The 22,558-nt window shown below is 41.0% G+C and overlaps 1 protein-coding gene across 1 annotated transcript in view; it reads right to left on the bottom strand.

Moving 5' to 3' along the window:
• Window positions 1-22,558, bottom strand: part of LOC142216435 (dipeptidyl peptidase 4-like) — a 47,636-nt gene that overhangs the window by 5,125 nt on the left and 19,953 nt on the right. The window contains exons 4-23 of the mRNA XM_075284246.1: window positions 19,096-19,191; window positions 18,160-18,254; window positions 18,004-18,078; window positions 17,049-17,101; window positions 15,427-15,499; window positions 13,933-14,053; window positions 12,631-12,791; window positions 10,361-10,464; window positions 9,086-9,218; window positions 8,000-8,038; window positions 6,648-6,746; window positions 6,433-6,500; window positions 6,034-6,081; window positions 4,480-4,601; window positions 3,117-3,164; window positions 2,530-2,628; window positions 2,145-2,214; window positions 1,791-1,985; window positions 1,078-1,132; window positions 453-552 (exon numbers count right to left, since the gene is read on the bottom strand). Coding sequence (XP_075140347.1) covers window positions 453-552; window positions 1,078-1,132; window positions 1,791-1,985; window positions 2,145-2,214; window positions 2,530-2,628; window positions 3,117-3,164; window positions 4,480-4,601; window positions 6,034-6,081; window positions 6,433-6,500; window positions 6,648-6,746; window positions 8,000-8,038; window positions 9,086-9,218; window positions 10,361-10,464; window positions 12,631-12,791; window positions 13,933-14,053; window positions 15,427-15,499; window positions 17,049-17,101; window positions 18,004-18,078; window positions 18,160-18,254; window positions 19,096-19,191 — 1,854 coding nt within the window. The remainder of the gene's footprint in view (window positions 1-452; window positions 553-1,077; window positions 1,133-1,790; window positions 1,986-2,144; window positions 2,215-2,529; window positions 2,629-3,116; window positions 3,165-4,479; window positions 4,602-6,033; window positions 6,082-6,432; window positions 6,501-6,647; window positions 6,747-7,999; window positions 8,039-9,085; window positions 9,219-10,360; window positions 10,465-12,630; window positions 12,792-13,932; window positions 14,054-15,426; window positions 15,500-17,048; window positions 17,102-18,003; window positions 18,079-18,159; window positions 18,255-19,095; window positions 19,192-22,558) is intronic.

Below are 22,558 nucleotides of genomic sequence, written 5' to 3'. Positions count from 1 at the left end.
GTCCTGCACAACCCCTTTAACCACATGCTTTCTATTACCCGTTGTTTAGATCTCCTAGGGGATGTGTATATAGACTACACAGGATACATGCTTGTGGCTTAATAAAGTTGGAAATTGCGAACAACACTTGAAACAATATTTGTGGTGTTTTTACGTTGTCCTTGGGGTATTCTGCAAATAACAAGACTCACATTCTGTATACCCACTGAATGGAGTATCCTCTCGAGTTTGCATCCACTACAGTGCTCAACTCTTCCACCAGAGCCCCATTTGGTTGACCAAGGAAGGACCTAATTGTCAGATTTTCTCTAACTAGCGGTTGATATTAATATTATTGAACTTCTCCTAAATTTTTAGCTACAAAAATCTCATGGGATGAATTTACTACACAAAAAAAAACTAAATAATTTTTTATTACATTGAGATCAAGTTTAGAAAAATCAGTAACCTACCATAATAATGCCAGCTGGATACCGGGGCTACTGATATTCCACACTTGAACTGGCCACTTCCACTGCCAAGTACCATTGACGATACATAACCACCATAGGACTGCAAAAACAAAGGACTCCATAAGACCCTTTTATACGGATCACAGATGCTATAGGATATCATTGTATCAAATTGTATTACTACTACTGTAATTTAACCATCTTAACTCATCATATCAATGTATGTACAGAACTATGTAACTCCATACACATTTGTGACCTTTGCCCTTTGGAGGAGGAGTCCTGGAAGTGATGATACGGCCCCCACAGATCTAGTCCTGATCTAAACATTCTCTAGTCTGTCTGGGATGATATGAAGAGACAGAGGGACTGGAGCAAGCAACATCCACAGAAGGTCTGTGCTTCGTTCTCCAAGATGGCGTTGGGAACAACCTCCCTGCCCAGGTCTACCAAAGCTGTGCCGAGAAGAAGGTAAAGGGCAAACGACACACCAACTATTGATGGGATTTAACAAGTATTTTTCCCACGCCTAAAACCTTTGCACTATCCTGTATAGTCTTACCTTCTCTGTCCAAAAGTAAAATTGACCATCAGTACTATGAAAAGGGTATTAGAAGAAACTTACCCATCCCCAAATAGCTATTCTTTTCTCATCAACAAATCCCAGAGATTTGAAATGCCTAAATGAGAAAGTACAAAGCACAATTCAAAGAAAAAAGGAAAAGAATAAGGTAGAAAAAAAAAAAAAAAAAAAGTAGCGGTGACATAGTCAAACACAAAAAAACGGCAGAGTCAGGGGACGGATTAAAGTCAGCGGACTGCACTAACCAAGCAATTCTGTTGGGCAAGGGGGACACAAAAATAGCAAGAACGCTACACTATATTAAAGATTAACAATACTCAATTCTTCAATCCACCTGGCGATCCCGCTCAGATGCTCCTGACGTGTCCTCCATCTTTGTTATGTGGCCACAGCAGTCAGTTAGTGGCCTCAGTGGTCATGTGCCATACTATCGGCATAATGACTGATGAGTGACACGTGGCTACTAGTAGCGCTCACATGTTGGCTGCTTGTCAACAATATTACAGGGGTCTTCCAGAGTATCTGCATTGGATGACCAAAGGACTGAAGAGCTAGCGTTTTCCTCCTATTTTACAGTATTTTTCAGGATTTTAGGATTTTTGTCTTTTTATAGAAGTTGAATTGTTTGTTTTGAACCAAAAATTCTTTAGAAAAATGGATAAAAATTTGATTTAAAAAATGTGGTCATTTTCTCCTGACACATCCCCTTTAAGCTAGCGTTATGCCAATAACGCTAACAGAACATAAAATCTCACTTGGCGGCTTCGATCTGATCTTCTACTTCCACCGTTCCAAGTCTTCGATATAACTGGTGTAAGATTTTGTCGCCTTGGTATCCACTCCCTCGGCCATCAAAACTGGCCACAATGATATTCTCAGTACTGGCAAGGTAGGTGGCCCAGTTAAGTCTGAAATATTGATCAACCTTCTGACTGCAGGGACCCCCGTATCTGCCGAGAAAGACTTTTGTTACGAGAGTATCAATATTCATATCAAGGAATGTGCAAACACTTCAGGTATCTTGGACAGTCTTCCAGTATTGGCCGTGTCTAGAGTTCACTCCTGAGTAGTCCAAGCACATAGACAGAATCTATTCCATGGATACTTACACATCAATCAGTAGAGGGTATTTCTTGGATTTATCAAAGTGAGGAGGTAAAGTCAACAGATACCACAATTCTGAAAGGAGAAAAGAAAGATTTCTATATATCTGAGCTTACATCAAGGCTAGGCCTAGAGAGCATTACCAGAATACCAGACGATCCTATGGTGGGTCCAGCGGGAGGCACCCAATTTAGAAGGATACTGTGGTGTATTTCCGGGAAGTTGTTGTAGTATGCCCCCTTCCCCCAGCATCCCTTTTATATGGTGGGACCAAGGAACCCCAGTATGACACTGCTCCCCCACCTCATGTATTTCTCATCCTGCACAAACCCTTTAATCATGGGGATAAAAGACTTAAAATGGGACAAAACTGCAGATACGGAGACTTACCAAACCCATGAAGTGATATGGACTTCCTTTCTTTTGTAGGCATTTGGATGTCTTCAAGCAAGACTCCTAATTCTTCATTGCTTTCCAAAATTCTTATTTCTTAAAGAAAATAAGGTGATGAAGAGGAGGGTGAGGAAAGAAGGAGGAGGACAGGGATTGAAATTTTAAATACATATTTTTGCAGGGATCTAAGGTCGAGATTAAAGCAGTTGTCCAGGAACTTCATGCATGAGACTGGAAATGCTGCAGTGTTCCTTGTCGCTGTTTGGCCTAGCACGTGCTGGAGTGATGTCACTAATACCTTACCTGTTACTGCTGAGACCAATCACGTGTGGTAAGGACTTCCACTGGTGCCCTCTAGACCATGCAGGGGCAGGGGAGTGCCAGGGACAGGCAAGTATGGGTGTCTATGGTGCACCTTCCCAGCCTCCTGCCCAAGTAATGAAATTCCTGGACAACCCCTTTAGAACAGGGTAAGAAGATCTTGTTGACTTGACCTGATAACATGATCTATTGGTCTTCAGGCAGTAATGTCTCCTGCACATGACTAGATAAGAGCCATAGATGAATAGATAAATGTTCCTTACCTGCATCGTTGCTGGTGTCGTGAAGGGTGTAGATAGGGATTCCTGGACCTATTGAATGGAGAGCCAATAAAATACGGAGGTTACAAATATGATGGATATTTGGGTGAGTCTTATCATTAGACAGATCCCAGTGTATTCATCTAATCCATCTAGCAATTATTTAAATGCAATTTATAGAACTGAAATAAATTGATTTTTTTGTCCACTTTCAATCCAGTAAGAAGAGAACAATTTCAGCACCATAGTTTAATACACTTATTATAATGGACGCAACTATACTGAATGGTCAATACTGTACTCGTCAATACTGTCAATCATTTTATAAGATGTCACCTATTGAATAAAATTGATCAAATGTCCTGGAAGTATAATTTTGGTGCAATTTGCCGTTGCCAAGTTATCTCTTCTAGAGATGAGCGAGTAGTGAAGTATTCGAGATTCAATACTCATTTCAAGTAGAGCCTCAATATTCGACTACTCAATTGAATATCGAATCCCATTATAGTCTATGGGAAAAAAATGCTCATTTCAGGGGAAACCACTATTAGACTAAAGGAGAGTCACCAAGTCCACGAGTAGCAGGAGGAGAGTGTTTAGGAAGAGCAAAGTGCAGTTGAGGAGTGTTGAGGAGGAGCGCTGTGCATTTAAAGCGCACGGACCCCATAGACTATAACGGGTCCATGTGCTTGCAGTGCACTACACGCACGAATAGCATTCGGCCAATCAACGCTGGTTCTGAATCGAATCTTTACTGCGAATATTGAGTATTATTCGAACGAGTATGAGTATTTCGAATACCGTAGTATTCTATTGAATACCTACTCGATCGAATATTACTCGCTCATCTCTAATCTCTTCCCTTTATCGCCTAGAGCACCTGTGTGTCCATCACATGGCCATGGACTGCACATCACATGACCATGGACTGCACATCACATGACCATGGACTGCACATCACATGACCATGGACTGCACATCACATGACCATGGACTGCACATCACATGACCATGGACTGCACATCACATGACCATGGACTGCACATCACATGACCATGGACTGCACATCACATGACCATGGACTGCACATCACATGACCATGGACTGCTTTTTTATCCATTGGCAGTAATATTTTCGAGAGATGAATCTTTTGCCCAAAAAATAATTTTACATTTGAGAAGTTATGTATTTGTAATACATGCAGGCTTGTGTTATGTTCATTATGAGTAGAAAAAAATGACACCAGTAAAATGGAATTTCCAAATTTGCAAAAAAAAATTATTTTTTTTTGGAAACAAAACATAAAATCAATAAATGAACTAACAATAACAGACGTTGCTGGGAGGTGCACACTCAGAATACTCACCGTTGCAGTTTAGGGAATAGTATTTTCCATGTTTGCTAAAATACGCAGAATAATGTTGGCATCTGTCAGATCGCAACTTACAGGTAATACAGTCTTTGGAATATGGGTAAATCAACTTCAACCTGTGAAGAAGATTTTTTGCAAAAATGACACATTGCAGCAGGCAGCCAATGCACAACCATTTTTTTTTTTATTGTAGATTTTGAGGCCCATATAGGGATCACAATGTACATTTTTCCCCCTATCAGTATGTCTTTGTAATATGGGAGGAAATCCATGCAAACACAGGGAGAACATACAAACTCCTTGCAGATGTTGTTACTGGCGGGATTCAAACCCAGGACTCCTGCACTGCAAGGCTACAGTGCTAACCACTGAGCCACTGCATTGCCCCATGCACAGCCATTTTGATTGTTATATGGACACAAGTGCAAAGAGACAATTGAGTTGACTGTTTTTATAATATTTTTTTTTTTATCACACATGTACTATGGGCAATGTCCATATTTTAATCCATTTTATATTTCTCCATTGTATGTAAAATTTAAAAAAAAAAAAAAATAAATAAAAAAATAAAAAAATCAAGATTCTTTGCATTTTATCTTCCGCTAGGTTTATGTCTGCGCTCGGGATTCTGTTCTTCGAGTCTGCTTGGGGATTAGAAAAACAGAAGCCCAAACTGCTAAAAAAAGTGGATACCTGCGGACTCCATAGACTATAATGGGGTCCATAGGGTTTCCGCCTGATAGATGTGGAGAGAGAAGTCATGCTTGCATTGTTCAAGTGGAATGTGGGATGGAAATGAGATGCAAGCACAGGTGTGAATCCAGTTCCTACTATTGATGGCCTAATCTTAGACCCCCTACAGATCAGCTGTACTGAGACAGCGCAGCTCCTGGTAAGGGCGGGTTCACACCTATGCCTAGTCTACACTTTGCAGGTTTATGTCTTCTGCTCAAGAAACTGGACAGGAGACGGAAACCAGCAGTCAGTTTGCTAACCCATTTTGCAAAGTGTCTGCTCATGAGCGTCTTCTCCCTCTCCGCGGCGAAATCGTTTTTTTTAACCGGACACAAAGTTGGAGATGCAGGACTTTGTGTCCATTAAAAAAAAAAAACACAATTTCGCTACGGAGACCAGAAGATGCTCACAGACGGACACTGACTGCCGGGTTTCCGTCTCCTGTCGCCAGAAGTCAGACACCCACAAAGCGGAGACCGGGTGTGGGTGTGATCCCGCCCTTACTGCTTTGTATCTATATCTTCTATTCAGTCCTATGTATCTCAGACTACAAACAAGTCCTATGTAGTCTGATCCTGCAGTCATAAATCCTTCTGTGCATCATATATGGTATGAATCCCCAACATATTTCTCACTTAAAATTTGCAAGAAGTAGAGGAAAGATCATTACAAGAGCTTGGCCGGAGTAGTGTTTGCAATCCCTGACCATGTCCATAGCTTTATGACCAGAAAACTAATGAAAGTTTCCAGTTCATTCCGTACGAAAACTTTATGCACCTTGTTCTGGTTATTATTGACTTCTTCAAGTCTTACCTGTAGAGATGTCTTAAAGATGGAGCCCCTTCATTACTTATAAAATACCTAAAGGAAGAAAACACATTGGTTACTGACTGTCGCCTCCTTTGTCATAAAATAAGGTATCAAGTCAATAGGTTCCCTGTAATCCACCTGGAAGGTGGTGGAATGCCCTATTGTGGCAAATTTCTAGCTTTTAGGGTGGAGGATGGAAGTAGTAATTTGGACCATCTCCAGACTGTAACCTTGGCATGAGCAGACTTGTAACAGACGGTCAACCTAACACCCACTTGTTCGACCCTACGAGGGAGAAAACTAGACTGTCTCCTCCTCCAGAATAGCCTAAGAAGAGGCTTTGGAAACAAACCATAGAATATATTTCCAGCAAATGAAAGAAGCCCCAGGCCCGGTACTCACAAATCATCTTCAACTATTTTCACGATGCTGGTAACTTCAAAACTTCCATTTGTTACTGCATTTGGTAGCTAAAAAGGAAGACAGACGGGAAAGTGTGAAAACTACAAGGTATTCTTATGCGTTTTATATGGATAGTCATAAAAAAAAGTTGATTTTGTAAAATTGTAGCCTTTATGTCACTTCAGGAGTTATTCTTATGGAGCCTGAGTACTTACCCCTGTACCATAGGAATATATATGTTTGTAACCCTGGTCGTTGCTGGTGATCTTATAATATCTGACTCCGGAGGTGAAGTATAGATCACTGGGTCCAAACTAGAAAGAGAAGGTAAAAAATTAATCCCAGGTCGTGGCAAGCCAAAGCAAAAAATATAAAATAGCCTTCTTTCTTGGTTCTAACTATACCCCAGTATCTTGCAGCAAGAAGGCTTGGACAGAGTTACTTTATTCTCCCGGGCACCTGTTCTTGGCACCACTTTCAACGGTATGGTCTTCTTCAGGATGGAACAGGAAGCCATCGGCTCACCATCCTGCCATTCTATGTAGTAGGCCACAAGCCTCAGGCCCAGCACAGGCAGGGAGATGTTCTGATGTCACTACGGCACTATGTCAGTACCGAGCAATTGAGAGCACAGAATGGGATCGGCCGGTACCTGCAACCCAATTACATGGCTGTGCCAAACTCTTAGCTGGGCAGCCATTGTATTGTCTGTCAGTTGTCCAGTGCAGGTTGCACCTTGATGTTACTGTATTAGAACAGGCCAGAAGATCCAAAGTACAGGTAGAAAGGGCTACAGAATTTTCAGGGCTACCACCAAAGGGTCCATTACTGCTCTGTGTGGGTGCAAAGGGGATATTAACTCTGTGCGGGTCACAAAGGGTGCATAAATGGGGCGTAAAAGGTGCAATATTACTGTAAATAGGGCACAAAAGGGATGCATTATTATTGTGTAGGGCACCCATGTACCTGAGACACTATTACCGTTTAGGTCACCACTTATCTGACACTGTTGCTTTTGGAGTAACTATAGTTATACAACACTAATATTTCAATTGTTACAATGTTTCCAAGTTATAGCATTTATGGGACACAATACAATAAAGCAGACACAATAGCAGGGCAAAATAAGGTCAGCAACAGGCACAGCAATGAGGGTAGTAATAGGGTGGAAAACGGAAGATACCAAAATTGAGGAATTAAAAGATGACAAGTTGTAACTGGAAGTAGTCATCATGGTGGTCTGGGCCAAAAAAAGAATAAAAGTGACTGACTGCAGTCAATAAAAATGTCAAAAAACATCAAAATTAAGAGTATTAAGGAGGAGGGTCCTCTGACCAGTTTCTGCTCATTTGGGGATACACTAATCTTTTGAGCCCCAAATGACGGCCCCCCAAATACCTCTATGTCAACACTGATGTAAGACTTAATATGGATGGTAAATTTATAGCAGGGCTGGGAACATGATATGGAAATGATAGAACTCCTAATATATTATGAAGAGGCTACAAGAGCGGAGACCTAGTTGAACCTACCCCCTATTTTATAGGTTTTGTATAGGATTACTTACATTTCCAACCCATCCAGTTGTGCTTTGTTCATTTGCATTCTGTATTGCGGAAAAAGAAAAAAAATAAGAATGATTTAAGATAAAACCACACAATAATAAGTAGCCATACACATTACTAGGGCAGATTATATGTAGCATTGCACTTTTCTGAAGTATAAGATCATCAGGAGAACATGGTATATGCATGCACTTCACCTATCTGTACCGACTAATGCCAGAACACACCTGTATAGGGATCGGGGTCCTGTTTTTTGCTGCAGAGCTGCCATTTTCCCTTCACCCAGCCATAGAGTTACAGGGGTTTTACATTGATGACCTATCAGATCTCCGAGGGGCTGACTCTGACTCAACCAGACCTTAATCGCTATTATAGCTTCTCCTTTACTGCTGTAACCCCTTAAAGCAGCTGATCTGTGGGGGTGCTGCGAGTCAGACTTCTACTTAGCTGATGTTGATTAACTATCCAAAGGATTGGCCATTAATATGAAATGGGTTTAAGGGGCTTCCCAAGACTCTTAAATGACTGGCCTATTTTTAGGATACCAGATCAGCACCATAGCATCCATGGCAATCTGCTAACTATAGGGGTGGCAGTGCGCAAATGAATAGGAGTGAGTTGCCATACTACGACACAATGTAGAGTGATGTGTCTGGTATACAATGAAGTGGTCACAGTGCTCACCTAAGCACCTGAATGGTCGGTTATTGGGGGTCAGACCCCCAATGATTTAGTCTATTCTAAGGATGTCACCCATATAAAATCTTGGAAGACCCCTTTTATGTCATAAAATTTGGTTGCCTGCAGCCACTACTAGGGGAAACTTTCAGAAGTCAACTTTATTATGTAGTTCAATGAGATTGTGTGTAGGGAAGCGGATGTGGAGCTCTGGACTGAAACAATTGAGCTCCAACCCCTATACAAGATATACCGTGTTGTGCCACGTGTAATGTGAATGTGGCCTTGTGATAGATGTAGTAAAACAAGATCACAAAGAATCTTGACCAAACCTCAGCAGGGTTAGGGCTAGGGTTACATCTGCAAAAGTAAATTCAACAAAAACAGAACAAGAACGTAAATCAACTTACTATGTCACAGCGCCATGAGAGGTCGAGTGAGGTGCACATTGTGATGATGGAAGTATTCTGAATCCTTCGGAGCCACTGGACGGCGAATCTTTGGTCTACAGTAGTCCAAGTGAGGGTACTCAAGTAATGGTCTCTATCGCAAGAAAATCAGGAGTAAATACATCGGTCTATAAGTTATCAGACGTCTGGACATTTTATGTTGTTAGTGTCCTGGAGATGAACTGGACAATCTGCTGTAAATCTCTCTGACCCCATGTAATACTATGGTGTTAGAGCCTGAACCCATCCAAAATTGCACCCTTGTAAGGGATTACCTTCACACAGTACGGTCATATTGCCTAATTTTGCAGAACCATGGGGTATTCTTGTGATTTTTGGTAAAAGATTATGACATCTACATATGCATGCTCCCTACTTTTATTCATTTTCCCATTCTACTTTATTTTTGCCAGATTGTGTCTGCTTTTACAATGCTGACCAGCAGAGGGCACAATGCAACTATATTAACTACGTACAGTCATGCCGCATTTGTATCTGCAGCGTCTATTGGATTGTGATGGGATTTGGGTCTGTTTCATTGAATTTCAGACATGTCTATCATTTTTGACGTTATGTTTTTAGAGGCAGATCTTACATGGTTGGTATCACATATTTAGGACTACCTGGGTAGAAGATGACGGAGCTGGTAGGGGTCTCCTTTACCCAGAGGATAGAAGTAGTTAGTGATCATTGTGGATTAAAGAGGGAAAGATTAGAAAACTGAATGCAGACTGAAAAATCAAGGCAAGGAGGAGATTCTAGGGGCCTACACTGCAACAAATCCTATAAAATACACCACAATACCCTTTCCGATTTATTATTAGTGCCTGGACCCGGCAAAGGATTGTGGTCAAAAACTTTCCTACATTTCAAAATCAGGATCAATCTGATGATTTATCCTAAGGATAGGTTCTCACTATCTGATTGGTGAAGGCCTGACCCTTGGCATCTCCAGCGAAGAGACCACCAAGTTTGGATAAGAATTGTGGCTTCTTGACTACTTACCCTGTACGGTGGCTATAGAATCTATGGCCATGCAAACAGGCCATGTGACCAATAAAAGCGACATCACATGACTTGTGAATTGGAAGCAATGCTCATTAGAGCCGCTGACTAATGGTGGTCCTAAGTGTCAGACCCCACCGATCTCCTATAGATCACCTATCTTATGTATGGGTCAATATATAGTCCTCTAATAAGATATTTGGATAAATTACAGCCTTTGTTGTTTCTTACCCGGATCTTATTTCCTCTGGTGCTAAAATTTCCACGGACGTAAAATTGTTCAGTGGTTCCGTAGGGACAACAAACAACCGGACGGTGGGATTTTTTGTTCCTGACTGGAATAAAAAAGTATCATCAATAATGCGGTCTAAAGAAGTAGAATATGTAAGAATAGATGGCTCGGTAATATAATAAGCAGCAATTGTCTTCTAAATGATATTAAGTGATGGCCTCAAGCCCAGCTCCTTGCTTCACATGACCTCTGGTGTCCACTGGATTCAATGTCCACACATCAGATCCCATGAAAGTTGTGTAAGAAGTTGTGACACCCTACCTCGTGTCCCATAAAAATGGCTTCAAAAATACAAGTATTGTTTCTGCAACAATTTTGGAAAATTGCTGCATGGACACAAAAAGTGAAAGCAGTCTGCCAGGAAAGCGGTGTGACTACGACTACACTGTGTACGGTCTCCTGGAGGATGATCATACAATATATTTTGAGAACCTTCCGTGACTAGGGGTGAGCGATCGGGAAAGATGGGATCCCGATCAGTGATCGAGCAAATTTCACGATCACAATTGGGATCCTCTGGAAAATATTCGAAAATTGGATTTTGAAATCTCAAGATCAGCAAAACTCTGCTGTATAAATAATATACAATTAGCGTTGAGCGATCGGGAAAGATTGGATCCGGATCGGCGATCAAGCAAATTTCACGATCGGGATTGGCTGGAAAATGATCAGAAATCGGATTTTAAAATCGATCCTGAAATCTCAAGATCGGCTCAACCCTATCCGCGGCAGTAGGGATCTAACCGGTCACTTCTCTGCTACCCTGAAATAGTTTCATCCCTTTTGATCTCCTGTTTGGGGATTGTAATGCCATTTAGTGGGTGCAATTGTACCCCCAACTGAAATGGCATTATATAGAAGTTGTAATCTACACCAACAGCTCAGAAGAGACCATGGCCAACAATGTCTCAATGCTCCAAACCATCCTAAAAGCTGCTTTTCTACATATTCGGACAGCATACGGTCCCCTCTGCGCCCGCACGGGATTGTGGGTGGGGACGTACAATGCCCATGTGCTGTTAGATTCTTTATACAGACGCTTTAAACATATGCCTGACGTTTTATCACCTCTGCAGAGAATGGGGGACGTGTGCCAACATTTATTTGGCAGAGGAACCTGACTTGGCATTAAATGTGCAATGGCTGTTTCCTGGCAGAAGCGCCCGCACAATTGTGGTGTAAGCAAGTCAAACATTTGGGCGGATATATTTTTAAGTTGTCAAAGCTGTCACAAAAGACTGTAAGGAAGGACTCAGAGCTATATAATGAAGTGTATGCGTGTTTTATCAATTACAATGGCTTCTGGCACTATGTAAATGTCACAGATACATCAAGCATGCTGAAGGGGTTAAAAATCAATACAGTCTATGGCAGCAGTTTAGGGAAAAAATTTGTAACTCATTGTGTGCATGTATGCTTGGGATTCGAGGATCTACATGAGGCCTCTCATCTTCCCACAAGCCTTCCATGCTGCTGTACATTATATTAATTCCATGGGGAAGTACAATATTATATTAATTCCATGGGGCTGTACATTATTATATTAATTCCATGGGGCTGTACATTGTTATATTAATTCCATGGGGTTATAAATTATTATATTAATTCCAATGTGCTTTACATTGTTATATTAATTCCATGGGGCTGTACATTATTATATTAATTCCATGGGGCTTTACATTGTTATATTAATTCCATGGTGCTGTATATTACTATATTAATTCCATGGTGCTGTACATTATTATATTAATTCCATGGGGCTATAAATTATATTAATTCCATGGTGCTGTACATTAGTATATTAATTCTATGGTGCTGTACATTGTTATATGAATGTTATGGTGCTGTACATTACTATATTAATTACATAGTGCTGTACATTATTATATTAATCCCATGTCCTGCACATTAGAGGATTTATATACAATATACAAAATAGATAGGATACAGCAACCAACTGGCCCAGTGGGATAGAGGGCCCTGCCTGTAAGTGCTTACAATCTATGCCGGAAGAGGGATAGATGCAGTAGGTGGAGGTAGAAGCAATTCAGATGGTGATGGTGTGATGACAGACACTATATTAGTGATCAGTTTTTAGGCTAGGCCATCATTCAATATTTTTAGCACGAGTCATCGTCTCATATGGATTTTATTTTACCAGTTATTAGCATACATGTCATATAATGTGGTCACTATTCAGATGACTTACCTTTGGATATGGGATATGTATGGTCTGTGGATAAACTTCAGATTCATCTCCATAAAATGTATATTCTATAATTGGAACGTCTGTTTCATTAAATTGTGCATAGGCTAGGTATTGTCCATTAGGTGACCACCATATAGCGTTATTTGTAGAAAACATTTCCTCTGGAAATAAAAAAAATATATATATATATATATATATATATATATATATATATATATATATATATATATATATATATTATTATAGTATACAAAATGGGTAAATTGTAATATATTTTATAAATAATGGGTAGCATTATAATGCCGTCAGTATTATAGCATGTGGATATTAGGAAGGGCACAGTCATCCCACAGTTTCTAGTTTTACACCTTTTATCATATATATTGCTCACCCTTGGGACCGCCACCTCTTAAGAAAATGGGGGTCCTTATAAGACTATCTGACCATCCTAGCTACACGTAGAGGTGACCGGGCTTGTTTGTGGATCTTTTGAAGTCACTTGCTTGATTGTCCTAATAATTTCTATGGACTACAGTGTGGTAGACAATGTCCATGTAAAGCTATCTCTGCTACATGTGGCTTCCATAAAGGGTCAGGTGGTTCCTGGGCCCGAGGAGTTGGGATGGTCCTCACTATATATATATTGACAAAGACCTCCAACCAATCTTTACTTAGACCGTCATGTATTGTAGGGCTGAGTTCACACTGAAATTACATATTGTACATTTGGCATATGAGCAGGATAAGTTACATTACACATATCTATAGCATTCCATGGACCTGGTATAGGTAAAAAAAAAAATTCCTACTGTTTTTCGATTAACTGTATCAATAGCATAGTCAACAAAGCCACTCAATATGGAGCCATTCCACCATTTATAGTAGTCAATAGACAACACCATGGGTGCCAGGAGTCATGCTTTGGAGAACTTTCACATCACCAGATGTCTTTTTTAATGAAACAAGGGACTGAAGCTCTTGTTGGTTTCCATAACTTCCAGGATGCATTAGATGAATGAAGGGTTAGGCGGTATTATTTGGTAGACTGTTGCGATGTTTAGTAGTTGACACTTTCCTTGTTCTAACTTACTGCAGTTCACTAAACCGGTCTGGTCTTCAGTCAGCAGATCTGTGGTTGGCGTTGGTTTTCCCTCTCACCTACATTTCATGCGGACATTATAATTACAGCTTCCATGTTTCTACCTCACCGCAAAATCTCTATATATAGATAAATGTCACGGTATAATTGACACACCATCTCTATGGTGAAGGTCACAGCACGGCCACATGATGGATCATTACCTTCATACACCCAGTCAGGGATTCCATTCAAGAGTTTATTTTCTTCACCGTTAGACGTAATCCGAACACTCGGCAGTTCCGGAGATTGTCTGATGTAAACATCGTTTTCCCAGACGTATACCTAAAATGATAAAGGAATAAACCATAAAACCACAAATGTATAAGGCAGATGTATAATGTGTTACTTTAAAGGGATTCTACCATCAAACAGCGATGAGGGCGTCCCCACCGCTGCCAGAGAAGTGTCTCCATGCACCGCCTCCTTCTTCGTCCGCCGCATCATCTTCAATGTCTTCTGGCGCAGGCTTGTAACTTCTAGCAGAGCAAAGCAGACTGCGCAGGCGCACAGGTCACGGGAAAATGGCTGCTTGCACAGTATTGTTAGTGGCCATTTTCCCGTGGCCTGTGTGCCTGCGCAGTCTGCTCTGCTAGGTTATGAGCCTGCGCCGGAAGAAGACATTGAACATGACGCGGCGGACAAAGAAGGAGGCGTCGCTGGAGACACTTCTCTGGCAGCGGTGGGGACGCCCTCATTGATGTTTGAGTGCTGGGGCCCGCCCCCATCGCTACGAGAGAACTCATTTGCATACTGTTAAAAAACGGTATTTCTGAGGAACAGCGTGGCGGAGACCACGTCTAAAGGTAAGAGACGAATAGCCTTTCTAAAGACTATTCCGACATCTTATCCACAAAAAAATAAGTTTTAATGGTAGAATCCCTTTAATATCTACATAGAACATAAAGTGGTAGAACTGATCCACCAATCAGACCGATCCATGGGATATAGAATTTTGGAAATTCCTAAGACAGGAAAACCCCTCTAAATAACTTGGTGAGGAGGTTAACTAGATAAGAAGGTACAAGATGTATCAGGAATGTAGAATAAAGAAAGAGGTTCCTTCAAGGATTTTAATTTAGGTGGCCCATATGGTGGAGAAGGTGTTGGTGATGCGGTGGACGTGCATGGGCTGACCAGTGAAAGTCTTAGAGGTTGGACCACCACTGATCAAACATTGGTCATAGCCTAGATTTACAGTAGGCCATCAATACCAAAGCCTTTGAGATCCTCCTAAACATTGTCCAACTTCTACCCATTCCTAGTAACATCCAGAACCTGGAAGGCAATGGAAGTCTTATTCATCTGTGAAAGTGTCTGAAAACTTTCATAAAATCCATTTGTTGCATTTGTGATCTGAAAAGTACCAGCGAATGTGACACTAAACATGGCACGTTAGGCGGAATGGCTAGTGCCCAAGTGTCCTGACCACTGGAAAATGGTTCAAGAAGTGACAATCCCAATATAGGCCGGGCCATATGGAGGCTTCATATCGCCATACACCAAGGCCTTACAGATCACACAGTGTATAGCTACATGTATATGGTGACTGACGCAAATATTACAGCCATACTGAACTTGATAGGACGACTCATTAGCTTTTCCGTCGTCATCCTCTTCACGTGTAATTTTGTGTGTAGGCAGAGGAATGGACTTACCAGTTTATGACCTACAGGAGACCATGTAATATACTGAATCTTCTGAGGTAGCTCATGTGCCGTTACATACTGTCTAAGAAAAAATATAAAAATAGGCCATGAGCATAAAGTCGTCACTAAATACAGAATATACCGACATCATAAACCCGATCCACACAGGTAATGGATCCGATGAGGCGCTGTACACATTAGCACTTTATGGCCACTTGTTTGTGTCTTTATGACAACTCATTATGGAGGATTTAATGTAATACAACTGTAAATTATATTGTAAGTGACTGTATAATGAAGGCTATAGACAGAACGCTCATCATTAACCTATGTACATACAATAAAGGTAAACCATCTATTACACGGCGAGCGCAGAGACGTTCCGATGTTTTCTGTAATTTCTTATATGCATGGGCGTTACCAGGATGGCAAACAGGACAGTTACCATAGGGCCCAACAACAAAGGGGGACCATGAACCTAGACTTGGGGTGCAATTACTGATAACTGGGAAGGGGATGTGGAAGACAGTGATCATTTTGTGTGTGTATAATATATGTGTGAGGATATTATAGAGGGCATCATCTCTGTACTGTAACATCACTGTGTGTATTATCCCTGTACTGTGACATCACTGTGTATTATCTCTGTACTGTGACATCACTGTGTGTATTATCCCTGTACTGTGACATCACTGTGTGTATTATCCCTGTACTGTGACATCACTGTGTGTATTATCTCTGTACTGTGACATCACTGTGTGTATTATCTCTGTACTGTGACATCACTGTGTGTATTATCTCTGTACTGTGACACCACTGTGTGTATTATCTCTGTACTGTAACATCACTGTGTGTATTATCCCTGTACTGTGACATCACTGTGTGTATTATCCCTGTACTGTGACATCACTGTGTGTATTATCCCTGTACTGTGACATCACTGTGTGTATTATCTCTGTACTGTGACATCACTGTGTGTATTATCTCTGTACTGTGACATCACTGTGTGTATTATCCCCGTACTGTGACATCACTGTGTATTATCTCTGTACTGTGACATCACTGTGTGTATTATCTCTGTACTGTGACATCACTGTGTGTATTATCTCTGTACTGTGACATCACTGTGTGTATTATCCCTGTACTGTGACATCACTGTGTGTATTATCTCTGTACTGTGACATCACTGTGTGTATTATCCCTGTACTGTGACATCACTGTGTATTATCTCTGTACTGTGACATCACTGTGTGTATTATCCTGTACTGTGACATCACTGTGTGTATTATCTCTGTACAGAGTGCACTCTGCTATCTTTACATTGCTGTTTTAAATAGTTAGAAACATTGTAAACAGCTAGTTTAGTTGCTATTTATATTGGCACAGGAGCGGAGATAACAATAGAATATAAGAGCATCCTGTGTATCTCCCAAAAGCAACTTATACATTGGATCTGATATGGGGTGTTGAAGGAGTCATTGATCAGGATCAGGCACATGATAGACAACATCCTATATAGTTATAGGGGTCACATTTTATTTCTGTTCAGTAATGTGTAAGAATGTCTAAGTGCAGTAAAAATCTTATATAATTTCTATCCCTCTTCACCTTCGTATAATGACATGACTTACTTAGTTTCCACATTAATGATCCGATAAGAAGCTTTGTATGAATGTCTCCAGACCTGGAAATATGAAGATATTTCAGTACATGATAAATAATATTTATTGTGTTAGACAAAAAGATTTTTTGGAACATGTACTGTTTGGTTAAAGGGGTTAAAGGTAATGTACTGCTTCTGCATGTACAGCTCATTAGGTACATCGGGTGTCACTGACGTCTCTGCCATGGTGCCATCAAAAAGTTGATCAGCAGGGGATCCTAGAGTCTGCTCCTATCTAAAATGGGTGGCCTATATTTAGGATATCTGGCTATATGACTGCTGCCATCATTCTTTTATTGTTGGAGCCATTGATCAAGTCCTAGAAGGACAACTCCCTGGTATATAAATTTTCTCTGTGTGGTTTGCTCTTTATTTGCCGTTGGGTTCAACATTGCTACTACCTTCCACCCCACCACTGTCCATACAGTAGGTTATGTATAGGATCACAACTCAGCTCCATCAAAGTGAATAAGACGGAGCTGTAGTATCCAACACAACTCATCGATAAGTGTATTCAGGTCAGCATTTGCTTAGCGATTCCTTCAGTGGACAATAAGATCTTCCACAGTTCAAAACATTCTTAGGCCAGTTTAGCGCATGTGTAAAATGACTATTTTAAGGTTTGTATCAGATCGAGCCATTGGAACCCACAATTCTCTTACGGGAACAAAAAGATTAAAAAAAATAACAGCAATGCCGAATCCATCACATCACATGATGGACACTAACGGCACCTGATGGACACCACCAACTATAATGAGGGTCGTGTCTTCCTATGATGGTGTCCATAATTCTACTGAATAAGGACTTTTTTGACACATTCTATGACGGGGGCTCCTAACAAAGTCTCTAACGTGGATGTGAACCCAATCCAATCCATAATAACAATGATCTAGAGTAGTGTAGGGTAATACTGGGCGTACCTTCTCGTAGTTGTACTGCAGTAGGGCATATTTCCGATCTGCTGATAGTTCGTAGAATGATTCATTGTTTCTATCCTGAGGATACATGAAATAGAATAGTAAGACACATCCATGACGGGTCTACTTTACATGGAACAGGTTAAAGTCATGACATACTATTGTGGTGTTGGATAGGAGTATCGTTGTCTCTTTGGTGTCCACGTTATGTACAATCACATTATAGTCTCGTGTCCGATGGAGATATTCATTGTCTGGTAAATGACAAAAGTAAAATCACTTCGTAAGACTGAAGGAACTAATGTTCTATATGGATGTATAAATCTATGTAAATCAATATAAATAATCCGATGGGATCCCATGTCTGTGGTCTATGGGTGATGTCGCAATTAAGTGGTCGAGTGATTTTTTTCAAGGAGGTTCCTCTAAAAATTTGCTAAGTAAACTATATAACATAGACATACTCTAAGCGGCCCATACACATTAGAGGAATTTTGGACAAACCACCAGAATTTTGTTGGTGGGAGAAGCCAACTATCTAACATGTAGGTAGATGTCCTGACTCGCTGTGGTAGGAGAAAGATGTATCAGCGTTCCGGATTTCAACATGCTCACACAGGAAACAAGTGGTTATCAAGGAGTCTGACACATTGGGTTATTAAAATACAATTTCCCATGAGATTTGGGAAAATGTCACCCATCCATGATAATGATAAACCCATAACTGATCATGACATAGAATTAATTAATTTAAAATATCAAATATGGGTTTGTCTACATCAGGGGCGAGCAACCTTCAGGCTGCTGTGAAACTACAACTCCCAACATGCTCCATTCACTTCCATGGGAGCTCCAAGAACAGCAAAGCAAGTATGCATGCTGGGAGTTGTAGTTTTACAATAGCTGGAGTGCTGAAGGTTGCCTACCGCTGATCTACATGTTGAGTTTACCCCTGAACAAACATGATCTAGTGGTCACACCACTGAACACCCCATGTTATTTTCCAGTAGTAGCCCTAGACCTCTGCCACTTTATCCAAGGAGCCATTTAACGGCCAAAAAGTTAAGAAAATGGCCACGGAAAGGAAAAGGTTACCTGAAAGCCACTGCAGTCCATAGGATTTATACCGCAACTGGTCACCAAAATAGTCATCCAATGTGTACGTCCGCCGACCGTCTGCCTTCTCGTCCCCTGGAGAAAGAACAAAAAATCTTCACACCCTGAACTGAGCAATGATCGCCAGTTCTATTCTCTAATTACTTTTATGCAAATGAAATTGATAAGACGACTATAGGTGGACGATGTGGGCTGTTGGATCAAAGATGACTAATATGGCGTGTCACTAAGGCTGCGTTGGAGTCTTTGCACTTTACCAGCTTTTGTGATCCATCATAGTTACATAGTAGATGAGGTTGGATAAAGACATCAGTCCATCAAGTCCAACCTATAACCCTACAATCCCTACAGTGTTGATCCAGGGGAAGGCAAAAAACCCATGAGGCTCATGCCAATTGCCCTATTTCAGGGGAAAAAATTCCTTCCCGACTCCAAATCTGGCAGTCAGTATAAAACCCTGGATCAGCGTGTCCTTAAAGGGGTTGTCCCATCACAAGGATCCTATCTATACTGCTTGTTAATGTGGATGTAAGACTTTTCCTAAATACATTGCTTCAGCAAAACTGCTTTGTTTGTCCACTATCTTACTTTATTCAATTCATTGTTGACACAGCCCTTGACTTATCTGCTCAAAAGTCAAGTGATGTATCTGCTGCTCTCAGGGGGCAGGGAGGAAGGGCTAAGTGCAGGGGAGAGAGTCTGTGTATCTAGCTATTCCTGTGTCTATACCACGTGACCTAGGTCCTGCACTCAGATAGAGGAGAGGAGCTGCTTTCATTTCTTCTGTTCTCCCAGTTATCAGGTTAGCTAATTCAATTGTGTGTTCATTATGGCAGAGACAGGCAGCCTCTGTATGTAACACAGAATGGAGTGGCTGCTGCCTGTACGTCATAGTCCAATATGGGTGAGCGGAGCTACACGCTAATTTGGGGACAGAGCTAAACAGCAGGTTGCATGTGAAACCCCGCCCACCAAATGATGCAAGAAACCAGGAAGGAAGAAGATTTTACAGGAGTGAAGACTGGCGAGTATGCGACCTGGGAATATCGCTTTAAAATCTAGAGTCGAAAGAGAATAAAGCTAATTAGAAGGGGACGTCAATTTCAATGGGTTTTTAAAGCCATCCCCCGGTGTGCATTTGGAGCATTTCTGCCATATATTCTCTCTTTTGGATGGAGACTTGCATCACTTTCAGTCTGTCCAAAACATTTTATTAAACATTGAGTTCTATGGAAGGTGGAAACAAATGGATTACCAATGGATAGTAACCAGTTTGTGCACTCGATTTGTAATCAGTCTTCCCTTTTTCATTCTTCTCTGCACATGCTCAGAAGAATGAAGACGACAGGGGCAAAAAACAAATCCAAAAATAGAGTATGGTGTGCGCTGTGTAACATGTGTACATGTTTTTTTTTTGTTTTTTTTTTTAATATGGATTCACAACGGACAAATACCAGGCACAGTAGATTGCTGCAGAAAAATTAAAAAAAAACATCCATGATAAACTAATGTAAACCTTTACAGCATGATTTTGAATGAAAACAGCGTAGCAATGTTTTTCCTATTGCGGACTCTAGATGGCATCACATGGACAGGACACGTTGCCATATGGCGACAAACCATCAACTGCAGAGGTGGAAGATATCACAATGCAAAGCAATGGTTCAGAGTAATAGTCACAGGAAAATACGTAGGAGGACAGGGAATGAAAGTCTCCCCAGGGCTTCCTTGTGAATGGTGTACCAGTGCACTTGCATGACCGATGCTCTAGTCTCTTCCATGGGGCTGCTGGGACTGTAATACACCTGCAGGAAGCCCAGAGAGAAAGCTTCCAGGTGGGACACAGAAAACCGCTCTATTTACGCTAGTTTCTAACATTGTGGCTCGCAAAGAAAGATGATGCAGAATTCCCTGATGGCCATGCTGCAGTGTGTTCACCCCAATTCCCCTACGTCCCCTCTCCAGCCATATTCAGCTTCCTTGGACACTCACGCATCTCTCATATATACATAAAATTATATAACATGTTCCAAAATTTCACATAAATAAAAGAGATGACCATCTCAAATATGATGGAATATTCATCGAGAGCACAAAACATTCTGTGTATCCCTGGTCTCTTCCGGGGTTCACATCTCATGTTGTATAAGCTGTCAGCGCCTTTGGAAAAAATCCAACTTTTTGAACAAGTTGGAAAGTTAGAAAATTGTTAATAATACCATATGTTTCTTAGTTGTTCTGCAACTCACATGCCCGCTAAAAACAGATGAATGTCCCTCTGTTCCACAAGTCCATATATTTTCCTCCGATACTACGAGATCGTGCACAAGTGTGACACATGACACCTGCTCGGGGAAACCGAATGCTAGCATTATAGTAATATATACGGGCACACAGCATGCTCTATAGGGACTATAGGACCGGGAGACTACTTACTATTACTACTACGCATATCTATGGACCCAGGCTAGCTTTACATGGTGTTTTTAGAAATTTCTGCACATTTTTGTGATAGTAAGAGTGCAAGTTTTTGAGCCAAAGGCAGAAGTGGATTCACAAGGAATGGAAGGATACAAGAAGAATTTATACAGACGTGTCTATACGTAAAGGGAATGTACAGTATCCCATAGACAGTCTTTTTTAGATTAAAATCATATAATCATTTCTTTTTTGTGATCGGTTTTAACTTTTTGATTGTAGATTTTTTAAATTCTATTTTCTGTACATGCTTATGGGGTGGCCATCTTGCTTGATCCAATGGTAAGAGTATTTAATGATATACTTTACAGCAACTATGTGGACATAATAGGCTGGAGCTAAGGGGCAACACGGTGGCTCAGTGGTTAGCCTTGCAGCGCTGGAGTCCTGGGTTCGAATCCCACCAGGAACATCATCTGCAAGGAGTTTGTATGTTCCCCCCGTGTTTGTGTGGATTTCCTCCCATTCTACAAAGACATACTGATAGGAAAAAATTGTACATTGTGATCTCTATATGGGGCTCACAATCTACATTAAGAAAAAAATTATGCTGGAGATGATCATTGAAGTCTAAGAGAGAGTTCTAGGCATGCCCCGTGCCTTAAGATGAAACCAGAAATTGCTATCCTCCAAAACAGTTGGTGGTGGATTCACAATTCATTCTTGAGAAACTAGACATGTCCTAGCAAACATTGCAACGTAATATGGCGGAGCCACAATCTTCTCTCTGCCTCATGTGCATCACTTGGGCCTGGAGAGAAGGTGTCAGGTTGTGGCCACTCAAGTGAAGACCAAAATGGTTTATCCGGGAAGCACCGGTATCCGAAGGTCATGGAAGACTACCGGCCATACATGTTCAAGATCACTGGGTGAAAGATGAAGGATCTTATCTGGGAACGCTCGGTCACGGTTGGGCTAAAATGACAGTTCATTTGAAGAATTCTACCAATGAAAGCATCTGCTT

The sequence above is a fragment of the Leptodactylus fuscus genome, chromosome 8 (assembly GCF_031893055.1).
Source record: "Leptodactylus fuscus isolate aLepFus1 chromosome 8, aLepFus1.hap2, whole genome shotgun sequence".
Classification (NCBI taxonomy): domain Eukaryota; kingdom Metazoa; phylum Chordata; class Amphibia; order Anura; family Leptodactylidae; genus Leptodactylus; species Leptodactylus fuscus.
Note: the sequence above shows the minus strand (reverse complement) of the source record. Positions and strands in the feature narration are given on the sequence as shown.